At 38.3% G+C, this 15,000-nt stretch overlaps 1 protein-coding gene across 5 annotated transcripts in view; it reads left to right on the top strand.

The window, feature by feature from the left end:
- The window catches only part of LOC133616553 (sodium/iodide cotransporter-like), a 54,316-nt gene that overhangs the window by 605 nt on the left and 38,711 nt on the right, over positions 1 to 15,000 (top strand). Inside the window, exons 3-6 of one of the 5 annotated variants that reach the window (XM_072914638.1) lie at positions 5,595 to 5,791; positions 5,883 to 5,996; positions 9,743 to 10,112; positions 11,117 to 11,182. In XM_072914638.1, coding sequence (XP_072770739.1) covers positions 9,744 to 10,112; positions 11,117 to 11,182 — 435 coding nt within the window. In that variant the 5' untranslated portion in view covers positions 5,595 to 5,791; positions 5,883 to 5,996; position 9,743. Of the gene's footprint in view, positions 1 to 4,209; positions 4,302 to 5,594; positions 5,997 to 6,796; positions 6,928 to 9,742; positions 10,113 to 11,116; positions 11,183 to 15,000 lie in introns of those variants that run through there. The other 4 variants (XM_072914636.1, XM_072914637.1, XM_072914639.1 and 1 more) reach the window with 4 other exon arrangements.

Raw genomic sequence — 15,000 nt, 5'->3', positions numbered from 1 at the left:
GAAATTTAAATTGTTAACCTTGTATCATATTTACCTGGGATGTAATGTAGACTTAAGAGAAGGTAATACATGTATAAACTGTTGAATACAGTACATACAGTAAAACTTGACCTTATCCTAATGAGTAATTATTTTGAAAGGATTGAGAGTAACAATATAAATGGCAGTTTTGTGATGTTTTAAAAGATGACGTGCTGTGACCATCATTGATGTCTTTTGAAGTTTTTTTCTTTTTCACTTTAAATTCATATGCTCTAAACACGGTTAACACAGGTTCATTAAGATGATAACAAAACTGAATAATTCACTTTCATTGTATTGTTGTTATCAAATAATCCTTAGTCCCATTTATTCACCTGAAAGGGAACCTATGAGGATTTTCGTCTTTTCTGACTTATAAATGTTGTTACAATGTCGGATATTGTGTTAAACAATGCCAAAGCGTCAAATCATAAGGTTCATGCATTTTGGTGTGAATTTCCACGCAGTTTTGGATGTCTATTTTCGCTGATAACCTGGGCGATGTTGTGATGTCACCGCAACGTACCAATTTGACCATTAGGTAAAGCTCTCAGCCAGGGTGCTTCAGGCTATGAGTAAACACAAAAAATATAGAATAAAGTATTATTTATATCTAATAAGGTCATGCACATGATAATACTGTTGTGCGACATGCAGTGACATTTTTAATTGATTTGCAAGTGTTCTGGTGTACCTTATTTTGTGACCGGCTGAATCTATATAAACTTTATTAAGTTTATTTTTGATCGTGTCTGGAAATAAAAAAAAGCGATGATGACTCCAAGATATATACTTAGAAAGGTTACATTTTCAAAAGGTACCTTATGTTACTTTTGGAGAGAGTGCGGCGTGGTTTCATTTGCATTCTGGAAACACGTTCAGAAATGAGCGTCTTACAGACAGACTCAAAAAACGGGTTATAAATGTGACTGTGGAGCAAAATTATTGCAAACTTTATGCCAAAGCATATCCAATACATATTATATAGACCAGTGTTTCTTAATCGTTGGGCCGCGAGCGCCCCTATAGGGCTGCTAAAAAATATCTGTTTCTCACCTGTGGTCCCTATGGACTGCAGCGGTATTCAATACTAATACACTTTTCCACCACTTGTGGCAGTAATGACAATCTCAAGCCAGAAGAATTTTGGAGCTAAAGTCATGAGAAATTTCTCAGGCGCAAAAATTATAACTAAAATGGTGAAGCTGTATTTTCAGTTGCACTTTAATTCTATTGACAATTTAGTTAAGACACATTTTTACTGATAATTTATTTGATTTATTATGAACAACATAGTTGTTCATACATTTTTGTCATTCATAAGTCCCTTCTTCTGCAGTATATTTTGGTTAATACTTATTTGTTTCTAATGTAAAGCCTAAGGTTTATGTCTTAAATAAATAATATTTGAAGTCAAACACATGGTTTTACATCATTAGATCAGGTTGTTGACCGGTAAAGTGTAAATATGTTCGATAGAATAATTGAATATGATTAAAATAAATGTAAGATGAGTAATTCAGTGTTAATATTTGAGTAGGCTCCGGAACCCTGGGGCCCTGATGTCTAAAAGGTTAAGAACGCCTGATCTAGAACACAAGTGAGTGTTATGAGTAGATTAAAATAATTTAAGTATATTTTTTAAAAGCATTTTATTTGTATCTGATATGAAATACATGCACCTATCCTTCTCTAGGAAAACTCATGTTAAAGTACCTTCTGTTTTATCTGTTTTTGGGCTTGAATATGTAATCCTCCAAATTGGCAGCTACAATTTTTCATTATTTCAGCAGAGCATTAAAACATTGTTCTTGCATCTGACTTATTGTTATAAACAAAACAAAACAAAACGCTGGCTTCCTCTCTGAAAAGAGACAGTGGCAACATGCACTTGCTAGCCCATGTACGCTTCCCTCCGTCATGGTGACTCACAGTGTGGTAAATCAGAGTACTACAGCGCCTCTCAGTGTGATTTTTTCTGAATTTAGTCCGATTAGCAGGAATAATGATATCACACTTACATTAAATGCATTACACAGGCTGTAGATTCTACAGTGCAGAAAATTATGGCGTAATAATAATGAACAGCCAGTCAGCCATGCCCTCAACTCAGCCTTAACTAAGTGCTGACTGCTTAGGGCACTCAGATACAGTTGAGCACACTAAATCAGAGAGGAAATACTCGCCACTGCCTGTCCTGGTTTCTACTCTAAAATCCAGAAACAATTCCAGAGAGAAAAATACTTGTCACTACTTGTCCTGGTTTCTACTCTGAATTCCACCTGTGTAATCAAGACTTAAACTGCTGAGTTTGCTTAGTTCTCCTATATATTTTCCTGTTCATACTGAAGTGTTCTTTTTTTTTACGTGCTTAAAGTTATGCACTTTTCTCTTACTATTCGTATTCTCCCATCCAGCCTGCGGACACGCCCACTTGGCGTAAATTTGGCAAAGGTGCTTAAGTTGTGAGTGAAGGCTGGCTTAATACTAGTGTGGCTTTTTTTTTGCTGTGCGGAACATGGAGTTTTACTAAGACTTATAATTGTCATTGAAATCCATTAAAAAGATTACTATTTAAATTTAAAAAGGGCGTATCAGTCCAGGCTGCGCTAGGTGCTGTAATATGTGTCGTCATGGTGATGTTGTGTGTGTATGCACGCTACAACAGCTTCTTCTTTCTGGTTTGATGTACATAATAATCCGTAGATGTACTTATTATTATAACCACTCTGATGTTATTGTGATGTTAAGATATCTTTTTGGTTTGTAAAGCCGTGGCATGTAAGAGCTTGCATTGACTGCTGTTTATCTGTCTGTATGTGTTAGTGTGTGTGCGTGTCGGAGAATTGACTGTTGACAGATTGACATTAGCTGTAATAAATTAATTGATTAAAATGTATCAAATGTTTCAGTTGCTACATTATTAACGATCTGTACAGCGAAGCGATTGTCGATGAGCACCTTGTGTCCTTTTTATAGCGTTTGATAGACAATATAGTACTGTATTAATGTTTCCTGTTAAATAGTCGCATACTTCAATGTTGACCTCACGATAGGGCTGGGCGATATGGCCTTTTATTAATATTTCGATATTTTTAGGCCATGTCACGATACACGATATATATCTCAATATTTTGCCTTAGCCTTGAATTAACACTTGATGCATATAATCACAGCAGTGTGATGATTCTATGTGTCTACATTAAAACATTCTTGTGCATACTGCATTAATATATGCTAATTTTAAACTTTCATGCAGAGAGGGAAATCACAACTAAGTCGATTTACCAAAACTGTATTTATTAAACAGTTATTAAGCAGTGGAACAAACATTCATGTCATTTCCAAAACAGAACGTGCAAGATTGTCAGAGACATTTTAAAACAAGCTATGGGTGCACTTTTTGCATGATGTCACTAAGATGACATATCAAAACAACACTAAATTAAAGTGCACTTTTTGTACAGAACGCCACTACAATAGTTTAAAACAAATAAAGTGCACTTTTGTCCATGATGTCACACAAGATATTTCAATAGCTGCCAAATAAAAGTTAGCTGCAAAATAGGAAATCAAATAGTGTATGTCCTTCGCTATGTGGTAGGTTACTGCGGACGTCATCTCCTTCTGTTGTTGACTATTTTTTTTCATACAGTGTTGATGTGGAAATGGTTGCTTGGGCATTTTGTTGCTGTGACACCGAACGGAGATGTTGACATGCAGAGTTTCAAGCGCTCCTCATTCTCTAGCGGGTGACTTTTCAAAAGCTACAAATTAGCAGTGCTGCTACTTTTTGTAGCAACGCTTTTGCCGCATACTTGACATATTACTGTTGTCTGTTCGACATATTCCCGCTTGAAGCCAAATCACCGCAAGACGATGGACCCCGTGCTGTTTTTCTTGGGAATGAATTCTTCCTTCATTTGTTACCAGATTCGCACCTTCTTTCTCTCGCATTACTCTCTGTGTCTCCTAGCCGCTCAGGCAAATCATATTGTCTAAAAATGCATTTTTCCATTGATGAAGTGACATCATCGGAAAAGTGCGCGCTTTCAGTCAATTAGTGTGCGAATAATATATATATGTATATATATAGACCGGCCAAATTGTATTAACCCAATGCGGCCCCCAAGTCAAAAAGTTTGGGGACCCCTGGCTTAATCCATTATCCATTTCCCGTCCGGGCAGCGCTGGAAGAGCACGCCAGGAGTACTCTCTGCTTTACCCGCAGTGCCGCGGCGACACTTCCGCCGAAAGGACAGGGCTGGAACTGGGCAAAGGTGAGTTGGTATTTCTGACAGTAATGAGGGCAAGGCATTTGCACCACCAAGATCAAAGGAAAAGTTATTTTTGACAGCAGATCGAAAATCCAACAGTACTTGGTGATCATACACCAGCAGCGACTCAAACTGTTTAGTGCAGTAGGACAAAATTAACAAAAACTGAAACCAGACAGAGCGGTAGATGGCCAGCCACACCCGATGGCGCCATCTTGAAATGTAAAAAAAAAAAAAGATAATGTTGTGTATCATCCTTTGTCCAAGAATAGCCATCTTTTTGGTCTATTACCAAGTCTGATTAGAACACACACACGCGTTTTTTCCCGAAGTTGGAACACACAATTGTTGCTGGAAGTCGGAAGTGCGTTGCTATGGGAACGGAAATCAATGCGCTAAGGAAACAAGTTCCAGTAACGAATAAAATGACCCCAAAAAAACTGTAAATATTGTACATACAATTGTTATATGTTATAAAGGTGTCTGTTACTACATTATATGTATACTTCCAGTGTGTCTCTAAAACATTGATGGAGTGTTTTGAAGTTGTTTCACAGGGCTCAGAAGGCTACAATGGTGACTCCCAGTAGCCGCATCTTTGATGCGTTTTTTTTTTTTTAGAATCCTAAAAAAAAAAAAAAAAGACGTGTTCTTGTCTATCGTAGGATTGTGAATGATAGGCAACATTCCAAAATAAGTGCAGTTCCCCTTTAAGACCTGAGGTTTTTTCTATTTAGTAAATGTTTTTGTTGCATTTTGTTTTCCATCCATCCATCCATTTACTATCGTTTGTCCCTTTCGGGGTCGTGGGGGTTGCTGGAGCCTATCTCAGTTGCATGCGGGCGGTAGGCGGGGTACACCCTGGACAAGTTGCCACCTCATAGCAGGGCCAACACAGATAGACAGGCAACATTCACACTCACATTCACACACTAGGGCCAATTTAGTGTTGCCAATCAACCTATCCCCAGGTGCATGTCTTTGGCGGTGGGAGGAAGCCAGAGTACACGTAGGGAACCCACGCAGTCACGGGGAGAATATGCAAACTCCACACAGAAAGATCAAACCCAGGACCTTCGTATTGTGCACCCTGTGTCACCGTGCTGCCCGCATTTTGTTTTGGGTCTGTTTAAATACATATTTAATATATATTGTGAGAATGAGATATTTTTAAGTGTTCTTTCTTAATCCATAGTCATGTTTAAATCTGCTAGTATTTTCCCATGTAGTGTGTCTTATGGTGATCTCCTTGCTTTTATCTTATGTCCACTCGTAAACTCTTTATTTTGTCTTAAGGGCTCCTGTTGGTCGGCGCGCAGAGCTGTTTTGGCGAGTTGTTATCTGTTTTGAAGGCCTTAGCTGGGCTCCTTTCTGGGCAAGAGGGGACGTTTCGCTCTACAAAAGCTGAATCTTTTTGTGTGGATTTAGACCTCTTCTTGCTGATGCTATTGTCACATTGTTAGGGCTGGTCTCCTGAAGCTTTGTTAAACTTGGTATTGTACCATTTTGTCTCTGGGGTCCCTTTTACTCAACATATGTCATCCAAAAGAACTTGGGATCGACCAGTGTGTTTTATTCCCTAAGAGGAAGACTGGTCGCGCGCAACAATTTGGGGGCTTCGTGTGGGACGACACGTTGAGGATTGGACGTTTCTTGCACTCTTCTGGACAGACTCACCAAGCCAAAACAGAAATCAAGGTAAGCAGAGCCTTTTGTAAAATCTGCATTAGGAGTCTGTCCTGAAGTCTTTAAGTCAAACACTCTTTTGGACCACATGGACAGAATTGTAGTATTATAGGAATTTTGAGTGTATTTTTGACCTTACCCGCCTCTTCATAATAGTTGTAAATAGTGGTCAACTCACGTCATTGTGTTTAGACTACCGTGACGCTTCACTGACGAGTAAGCAAATAGTCAGGTGTGGCTACCCTGGGTCGTTGGTCTAGGCCTAAAAGAGCAACGGGTTGGAGTCCGTTCGTATGATACGATAAATTTTGCGGTTGGAGGCCATTTGTGAAAGTACAATAAAGATTCTCTGGTTCTCTGTGGCACTAACGTGTGCACTAAAATTAAGGCAAAAGTGATACAATGGACGGGGGAAAAAATGTGATGACTGGTTACCATTTAACGATCAATTAAATGTGTTGTTGGCGACGATGGAATTAGCAGGTAGAGATAAAAAGGAAAATAGAAAGTTTCTAAAGAAATGAGGAGTCCGAAAGGTTAAAGGGGAGTTTACAACACTCTTGCAGTTGTGAATGAGAAAAGTAAGTGGAAGATATGGAGAAGTGAAGTGCAGGGAAAGAACCCTGGTATGCCTCGCTCCTGGAATGTGTGCGCTTGTGCGTGCGGTCGTTATATGTTGATAGAATCTTCCAGCCAATGTAGTCTGTAACCTAAGAACTCACCCTGACAATACACATTCCAGTACAGTAGGTGGCGGTTTGCACCTAATAACGTTGATTGCGATCCACCGTAAAACAAAGAAGAAGAATAGTCCTTAACATCATCACTGATATAGAGCACCTGGGAAGGACTGGTGGAAAGAAAGTCCAGTCAGTCAAACAAAGAAACTTCAGAGCAAAGAAGCTCCAAGTCTACTCATGGCTTCAGTCCAAAAACGCCAATGGTCAGTCAAATATTCATTTTTGCTTTCATGGTGTTTTAAATTTGGCTTAATATAGTCACGTCAATACTTTTCAAGTTGTCTTGTAGTTAGACAATATTTTCGGTATATGAAATGGAATTTTTATCTGACGTCCAAAGACATGCACCTGGCGATAGACTGATTGGCAACACTAAATTGGCCCTAGTGTGTGAATGTGAGTGTGAATGTTGTCTGTCGGTATTGGCCCTGCCATGAGGTGGCGACTTGTCCAGGGTGTACACCGCCTTCCGCCAGAATGCAGCTGGGATAGGCTCCAGCCACTTTCGCGACCCCGAGAGGGACAAGCGGTAGATAATGGATGGATGGATGTTTAAACTGTCATCTGCAGCCCTCTTCTCCTGACCACTGTGATGTGTTGCCTATCAGCTGTTCTTATGAGGTGGCCAACCAGGCAGACCTGTCAAGGCTACCTGGTTGCTCTTTTTTTACACTCTTTCTTATGTTCTTTCTTTTTATTGTGTTAATTGTCCTCTGTTTCTCTAATACATGATTTTCTGCATGATTTACACATGATTTCGTAAATGACATTGCACTTGTTTTGTTTTATGTTTTTTCATGACTCACTGTATTGGTTCTGTTATTCCATTAATGTGTGGTAAGGTTATGACTTTTTTGATTTGAGGTTTTTCTTTGGGTTTCTTCTTTGTTCTCTATTCCTTGTTTTTTTTTCTTGTTGTTGAGGAACCTTTTTGAGCAAATAATCTAGTTAATGTTTAACTGCTGTGTGATTTGTGGGGCCCTGCTATTCAAAACAAACTTTTCTTAACCTATTGGTACCTGCTGTGGTGTCTTTGGGATCGGCATGAGTCCCGAAAATTACAAATCAAACCGTGGAGGCATTACGGAGATATTTATAAAACCATCTTGCCATCTTTAATACTTGCGGGAAACAAGCTGTTTGGAATTTGCTCCATTTGGTGAAGTCAGTGGATTATCCTTTATATGGTAGTACCTTGCGTGCATCTGCCCTTGTGGTCTGTTGTCAATAACCTTATTTTTCGCTATCTTCTTGTTGCGGGGCAGACTGGCTCGTACATGCACATGCATCCTCCGCTGTTGCCATTTCTAATACCAAGAAGCACATAGTTCTTATAACTGTCAGTAGAATCACTATAGAAGCGCTAAAAACTACAAAAAAACCAGACTTGAAGATGGTCTGCAAAACATAATCTATGCAACATTTTGACCAAATATCCACTATTATATGTTATGTAGACCTCAAGTTAGTGTTTTAAATGTGGGTTGCTGTTAGTTTATTTCGAACATGCAGATAATTACAATGCAATACATCACATATTTCCATTTGTTTCATTACAGCATGTTCGAAAAGAAGTAGGAAGAAGCAGAGATTTTTTAATCCTACCCCTTTTCGTATCATAGCAGTTTGAACCCATTCGTTTGTTCTCTATTTGTAACACTACAGTGAATGAGTACATTAGTTAATACATAAATTAATATACAATAAGTAAGTAAATAATTATTAAATAAATAAACAATAATTAAAGATCTCATGAATAAATAGTTAAGTAATTTGTTTCACCTATGAGATGAATAAGATGATGTTTATCAATATTCTTTTTATTTGTACTTTGTGAACACTTGGTGTCTGAACAGTTTCTTAAATTGGATCATATTAGTACTTTGTTTGCATTTAATCACAAAAAAATGATCACACTATTCATGTGTATACACTGATTAATCACGCATGCTCTTCTATCTTATCTGTTTTACATGGCGCGGGTTGCTGGTTGGTGTGCACGGGCTTGCCTGGGCTGTAACCCTGGGCCCCAACCCAAGTAGGGCCCCCCGATTTTGACATCCGAATGCAATGTTGGGTGTTCATAGCGGTCAATCAGCTCTGCTTCGTGTAGCGATTCTCTTGTTTGCATTGTTTTTTCATACTGCTCTGAGGGGGTCGCAAACCCAGGTCGCTCTTGTGAGAGGCGAGTGTGCTGACGACTGAAATAAAAGCACAGGCTCCTCTGTTACACTCGCACAAATGTTTCATGTATTCATGAAAAAAAATGTTTTAATGGATGATATTTTTGCATTGTTGCTGTTCTAATGAGTAAAATCATGATTTATTTTTTCAAACTGTTTTCGGGGCAGGGTTTTGTTGAGGTTTGAGGGGGACCCGCAAAACCCCTTGAGCCACGGGGCCCACCCTGGGTGTACTCGCTTGCAAATTTCACTTCAAAATATACTCTCACAGATACATTATAATAATGTTACCAAGTTTTTGACAAATCAATTATGTGATTTTGAGTAAAACATTTAACAAATGTTGTTGTATGACATTCTGACAATAGAATTGCATTTGGGGTCTTTTTCAAAGTTAATTCAAACTATGCAAGCGAGTTATAACCTGTGATTAATCGTGATTAATCCAATTTAATAGTGTGATTAATCATGGTTAATCCAAATGTAATAGTGTGATTAATCATGGTTAATCCAAATGTAATAGTGTGATTAATCATGGTTAATCCAAATGTAATAGTGTGATTAATCATGGTTAATCCAAATGTAATAGTGTGATTAATCATGGTTAATCCAAATGTAATAGTGTGACTAATCATGAATAAACCAAATTCAAAAATGTTGTTAATCATAATAAATAAACATTTTAAAAGTGTGATTAATCTGATTAAAATACTTCATTTGACAGTCCTAGTTTTTATATATCATGTCATGACAGGTGGGGCTGTGGGGATACAGTGCAACTGTTGAAAGTGAAAGGATAAGAGATAACACAATGAGTTTTCTCTCTGTTAAATAGAATGATGACGACACAATCAACCAGCAATCCATCCCCACAAAGCTTTGTCACAGCGGACTATGTGGTCTTTGCTGCAATGCCCTTGATCTCCATGGCCATAGGACTCTATCAGGCCCTGAAGAAGCAGCCAGAGAATGCAAACACTGACGACTTCTTCACCGGCGGTCGCAGTTTGCCAGCGGTGCCCGTCGGACTCTCCCTCTGCGCCAGCTTTATGTCGGCCGTCCAGGTTTTGGGAGTTCCATCAGAAGCTTTTCGCTTTGGCTTCAAATTCATCTACATGTGCCTCGGCCAGACCATCAACACTCTGCTGACGGCCTACCTGTTCCTGCCCGTTTTCTTCCGCCTTCGTATAAAAAGCACCAATCAGGTAATAATCAACTTTCCTCATAATCAAACTTAAGCACCATTTTTTCCGGACTTTAACTTTTTCCAACGCTTTGATCCTTGCAGCTTATAAAATGGTGCAGCTAATTTATGGATTTTTATTTGCTAACAGCGATAATTCGAGTTCGCTCACTGCACGTACTGCAGGTAGAAAATGTACTTCTTGTTTCATGCCTTCAACCGGAAGGAAAACCGTCTTTAGCGTTTCTGCTTGAAAGGCTTATTTATTCATCACACCAAGCAACATTTGTAAGTTTTACAATATAACTAAAACAATTCATACTTACTAAACCGTCCCAAGTGTGATGTCTGCAGGAGTGTTTTCATGCGTATTTGTATGTGCTATTGTAATGTAATCAAGCTAGTTTTGTTAGCATTAGCAAATATGTGAACGTTTACCAGTTTCTGTGTTAGTATTATTAACTTACAATGGCATTCTTTTTGTATTGTTTCAGTTTTGTAAATTCACGAAAATGTCACCATGGAGTTATTTAATCTGTTTAGCTGATTGGAGAGCTAGCTTCAGCAGCTAGTGGGTCCATAACGATGACTTCTGTTTTGTTTGATCTGATTTACTGCCATGTGACAGGCACCATTTGTAAACAATTAAGGTATGTAAATAAATATATACAAAGTATTTTGTACCAGTTTGAAACTGCGGCTTATATTCCAGTGCGGCTAATATATGTACAAATATTTTTTTGTTCTAAAATTTGGTGGTTGCGGCCAAAATACCGGTGTGCTCCATAGCTCGGAAAATACGGCACATTTGTACCTATGGTGGATAATCAGTTCAAAAATGGCCGTAAGATAACTGAATATTCCGCATGAGAAGTAATGTACATTAAATCAACAACTTGACAAAATCGTTGAAAGGTCCCTAGTGGTGATCAAAGGTAGTAAATATAAGAGGTGAAGAATGATACGTTAGGAATGTGTGTTTAGATTTTATGCCATGTTCTAAGTGCAGGTGTCTGCTTGTCACAGTATCTGAAGATTAGGTTTGGAAGAGGGATGCAGCTGCTCGGCAGTGTCCAGTTTCTTGTGGCCACAGTAAGACACTTTGTTTTACTCTTTGATGTAAAATCAGTAGTATACTACTTTTTTTGTTCTTTTCAACTGTGTCATATTTGGACATTTCATTTATTGACGTAAGTAAATTTTTATACCGGGCAGGATGTTAGAACAAATTTGAATTAATTAACATAAACACATTAAAGGGGCTGTTTGCAACATTTACAGAGATGCCTAAGGCAGTGTTTTTCAACCTTTTCTGAGCCAAGGCCCATTTATTGTCATAGAAAAAATTCCAGAGGCAAACCACCAGCAGAAAACATTTAAAAAATGAAACTCCGCAGCCGATATTGACAGTAAAAAGTTGTTCTCGCAATTGTTGGATATGAATTCAAACCATAACCAACCATGCATCACTATATCTCTTGTCGCAAAGTAGGTGTACTGTCACGATCTGTCACATCACGCCGTGACTTATTTTGATTTTTTTGGTGTTTTCCTGTGTGTAGTGTTTTAGTTCTTGTCTTGCGCTCCTATTTTGGTGTTGTCATGTACGGATGTACTTTGTGGACGCCATCTGCTCCACACGCTGTTTTTGTTTACTTTGCAGCCAGTTCAGTTTTAGCTTCGTTTTGCATAGCCATCCCTAAGCTTCAATGTCTTTTCTTTGCGGCACTCGCCTTTTGTTTATTTTTGGTTTAAGCGTTAGATACCTTTATACCTGGCTGCAAACCATCGTCGTAGTCCCCGACATTTACAAAGCAATTATCTACCTGCTGCCACCTACTGATATGGAAGAGTATTACACGGTTACTCTGCCGAGCTCTAGACAGCACAGACACTCAACAAGGGCACATTTGCGGATTATAATTAGTGGTTTGCAAAAAATATTTTTAACCCAATTAGGTGAAATTACATAATCTCCCACGGCACACCAAACAATATCTCTACTCACGGTATACTAGTGTGCCGCGGCACAGTGGTTGAAAAACACTGGCCTAGAGAGCTCCCTTGTATGTATTTTAAGCGTAAATATTCTGTATTCTTATGACTTGCAGACTCAATGACATAACTACACATGTACGTAACACGTGAACGCACGGGTGTCGTTAGCTAATAATAGCGATTTGGATAGTTAGTGTGAGCTGTCATTGTCTATCATAACAACATGACTGCAACTTAGTTGTTGCTTCTCTTTGACTTTTTTTTGTATGTTTGCACTAGCTTCTTGTGTGTACATGTTGATGAGACAAACATTTTTATTACCTAACTTAACAATTTAAAAAAAGTTTTAAAACAATTGTGTTCTGTTGAACCACTAATCGTAAAATAAACTAGCTGGTGGCAGGGACGAGTCCAGGATTTTTTCTCCCTGGAGCTATTTTCATGACTTCAGTTCTCAATTTTTTCAATAAAATCAGTTATGATACACAGCACAAGCATGTTCGATATAAAAGTAGTTATTATTGAATTTGACCAAAGAATATGTAACAAAATAATTAAACCGAACACAAGCCACGATGGCAAAAATGCGACGGCTAATAACCTGACATTACATCCAAAATGCCAAAGCAAGGGTCTTTAGCTATATGCATGAATAATGAAAACAGACAACAATTCATTGTCACAACATAATAACTTAAGAAATTGTTAATAGTGAAATTAATATTAGGCCTACAGGCTGTAAAGTTATTTGCCGCTACGAGAAGTACAAACAACTCAGTTTAGAAATGATTGCTCTGAAGGAGCGGGCCAAGAAAGTTTGCATTCACGCTGTGATCGGGCAGCCAAAAGATGGAATTGGACATTTGATAGGCGTTTGGAAAGCTGGACCCGGTTGTGAGATCAGCTTGCCTTTTTACCGAACCTATGGTTCCGTACTGAAAAGTCAGATTGTTGGTTCATCCCGCAGCGCCAGTTCTGCTTACCAGTTCTGGCCATGGAAAAATGGACTCAACGCAGTGATAGGCTTAGAGATGATGGAATCGCAGAGGTGATTGGCTGTGGTCTTATTATCCATTTCTACTACAAATGGATAATCATAGATAATCATATTTGTAGACACCACATTGGTTACTGGGGCACAGAAAATTCGGTAGCCATCTTGAAAGGGGCATGTATTTCAGCAGGAGAAATAACGTGGAAAAACACATCATTGTTCTGCATATTCTTGCTCAAATTTGCGGACTGTGGAAAACGGGTCACAGAGGATTACTTTTCACAAGTAAGAGTGAACATTATTGGTTGTATTTTGTAAAGGTAATGTTATTGTACTGTATTAATGCCATCCATCCATCTTCTTACGCTTATCCGAGGTCGGGTCGCGGGGGCAGCAGCCTAAGCAGGGAAGCCCAGACTTCCCTCTATTCCCTCTCCCCAGCCACATCTCCCCAGTGATTGTATTAATGCCAATCAGCAAAACTGTTGCCAGCTCGCTATAAACTAAGCTGAAAAATCAGTTTAGTATTTAGAAAGTTACGATGGATTAAATGCGCTGACACCTAATTACGCCTGTCAGCAGATGGTAATGTTGCCCTTTTCAAGATAGCGGCCCCACGTCTCACCAGCGTCAATAGGCAGTAGCGGTTGATGCGGTATATACATATATATATATATATATATATATATATATATATATATATGATGTCTATATATATATATATATATATATATATGATGTCTATATATATGATGTCTATGTGGATAATCCACTGATGTCACTAGTGGGATGTCAAAAAAGGGTAAAATTCCAAACGGATTCTTTGGAGGAAGTATGAAGGAAGGCAAGATTGTTTTTTTTAAATATCTCCGCAATGCCTCCACACTTTGATTTCAAATTTTTGGCACTGTTGTACATGCATCCCCCCCAATGTGCCCCCCTCTCCTCAACCCTGGTGTAGCGCCGTCCCTGTGTGTTCTTGTTATATTTTTTGCTTTGAAAAAATGTAACTGCGAGCAAACAGCCCCTTTAAGTTACTGTTGCATGACCTTTTAGTGTGTGAATACATTGACAAAATAGCAGTCATTGTATGGCTGATTTTACAGTGGTACTTATTGGGATACGAGTGACCTAGCTTACAGGTTTTCGGCTATTTGTTGCGAGCAGGATAGCGTAGTAAATATCACAGTGGACACTATAAGATCCGACTAGGGATATAACGATATGAAAATCGCCAAAAGTTACCAAAATTATCATGGTTATCATTATCATTGCGGTATTGTTGAATGCGCTCAATGTGTACTTATACACATTACATTTTTTTTACCAAGTTATTTTTTTAATAGCTAAAATAAATAGACACACTGTTAGAAAACACACTATTTTGTGTTTTTTACGCTTCACTGACAGCGTTTTCGACTCAGTATTTAATCTGTTTTAATAGCTAAACTTGAATTGTTTCAGTATTTCATCTGTTGTAATAGCTAAACTTAAATTGTTTTAAATATGTCTTTGTACTGTTGCACTTTATCTATTTAAAGTGAAAGTCCATAACAAATAAAGTCTGTCATTATTATTTATTATTTTTGGCGGGCATTGTAGCGTCCTACTCTGTTCCTTGAACACACCGTAAAAACACCTTGTCTCGTATTCCTATGAGAATATGTATTTAACAAAAAAGGGTGAAATAACTGAACATGTTTTATATTCTATTTTCTTCAAAATAGCCACCCTTTGCTCTGATTACTGCTTTGCACCCTCTTGGCATTCTCTCGATGAGCTTCAAGGGGTAGTCACCTGAAATGGTTTTCACTTCACAGGTGTCCTCGTTTTGATGCCTTCAGTGACAATCTACAATGTAAATAGTCATGAAAATAAAGAAAACCCATTGAAATGAGAAGGTGTGTCCAAACTTTTG

Source organism: Nerophis lumbriciformis, linkage group LG14 (genome assembly GCF_033978685.3).
Source record: "Nerophis lumbriciformis linkage group LG14, RoL_Nlum_v2.1, whole genome shotgun sequence".
Taxonomy (NCBI): domain Eukaryota; kingdom Metazoa; phylum Chordata; class Actinopteri; order Syngnathiformes; family Syngnathidae; genus Nerophis; species Nerophis lumbriciformis.
The sequence above is the reverse complement of the archived record's forward strand: the minus strand, read 5'-3'. Positions and strand labels throughout refer to the sequence as shown.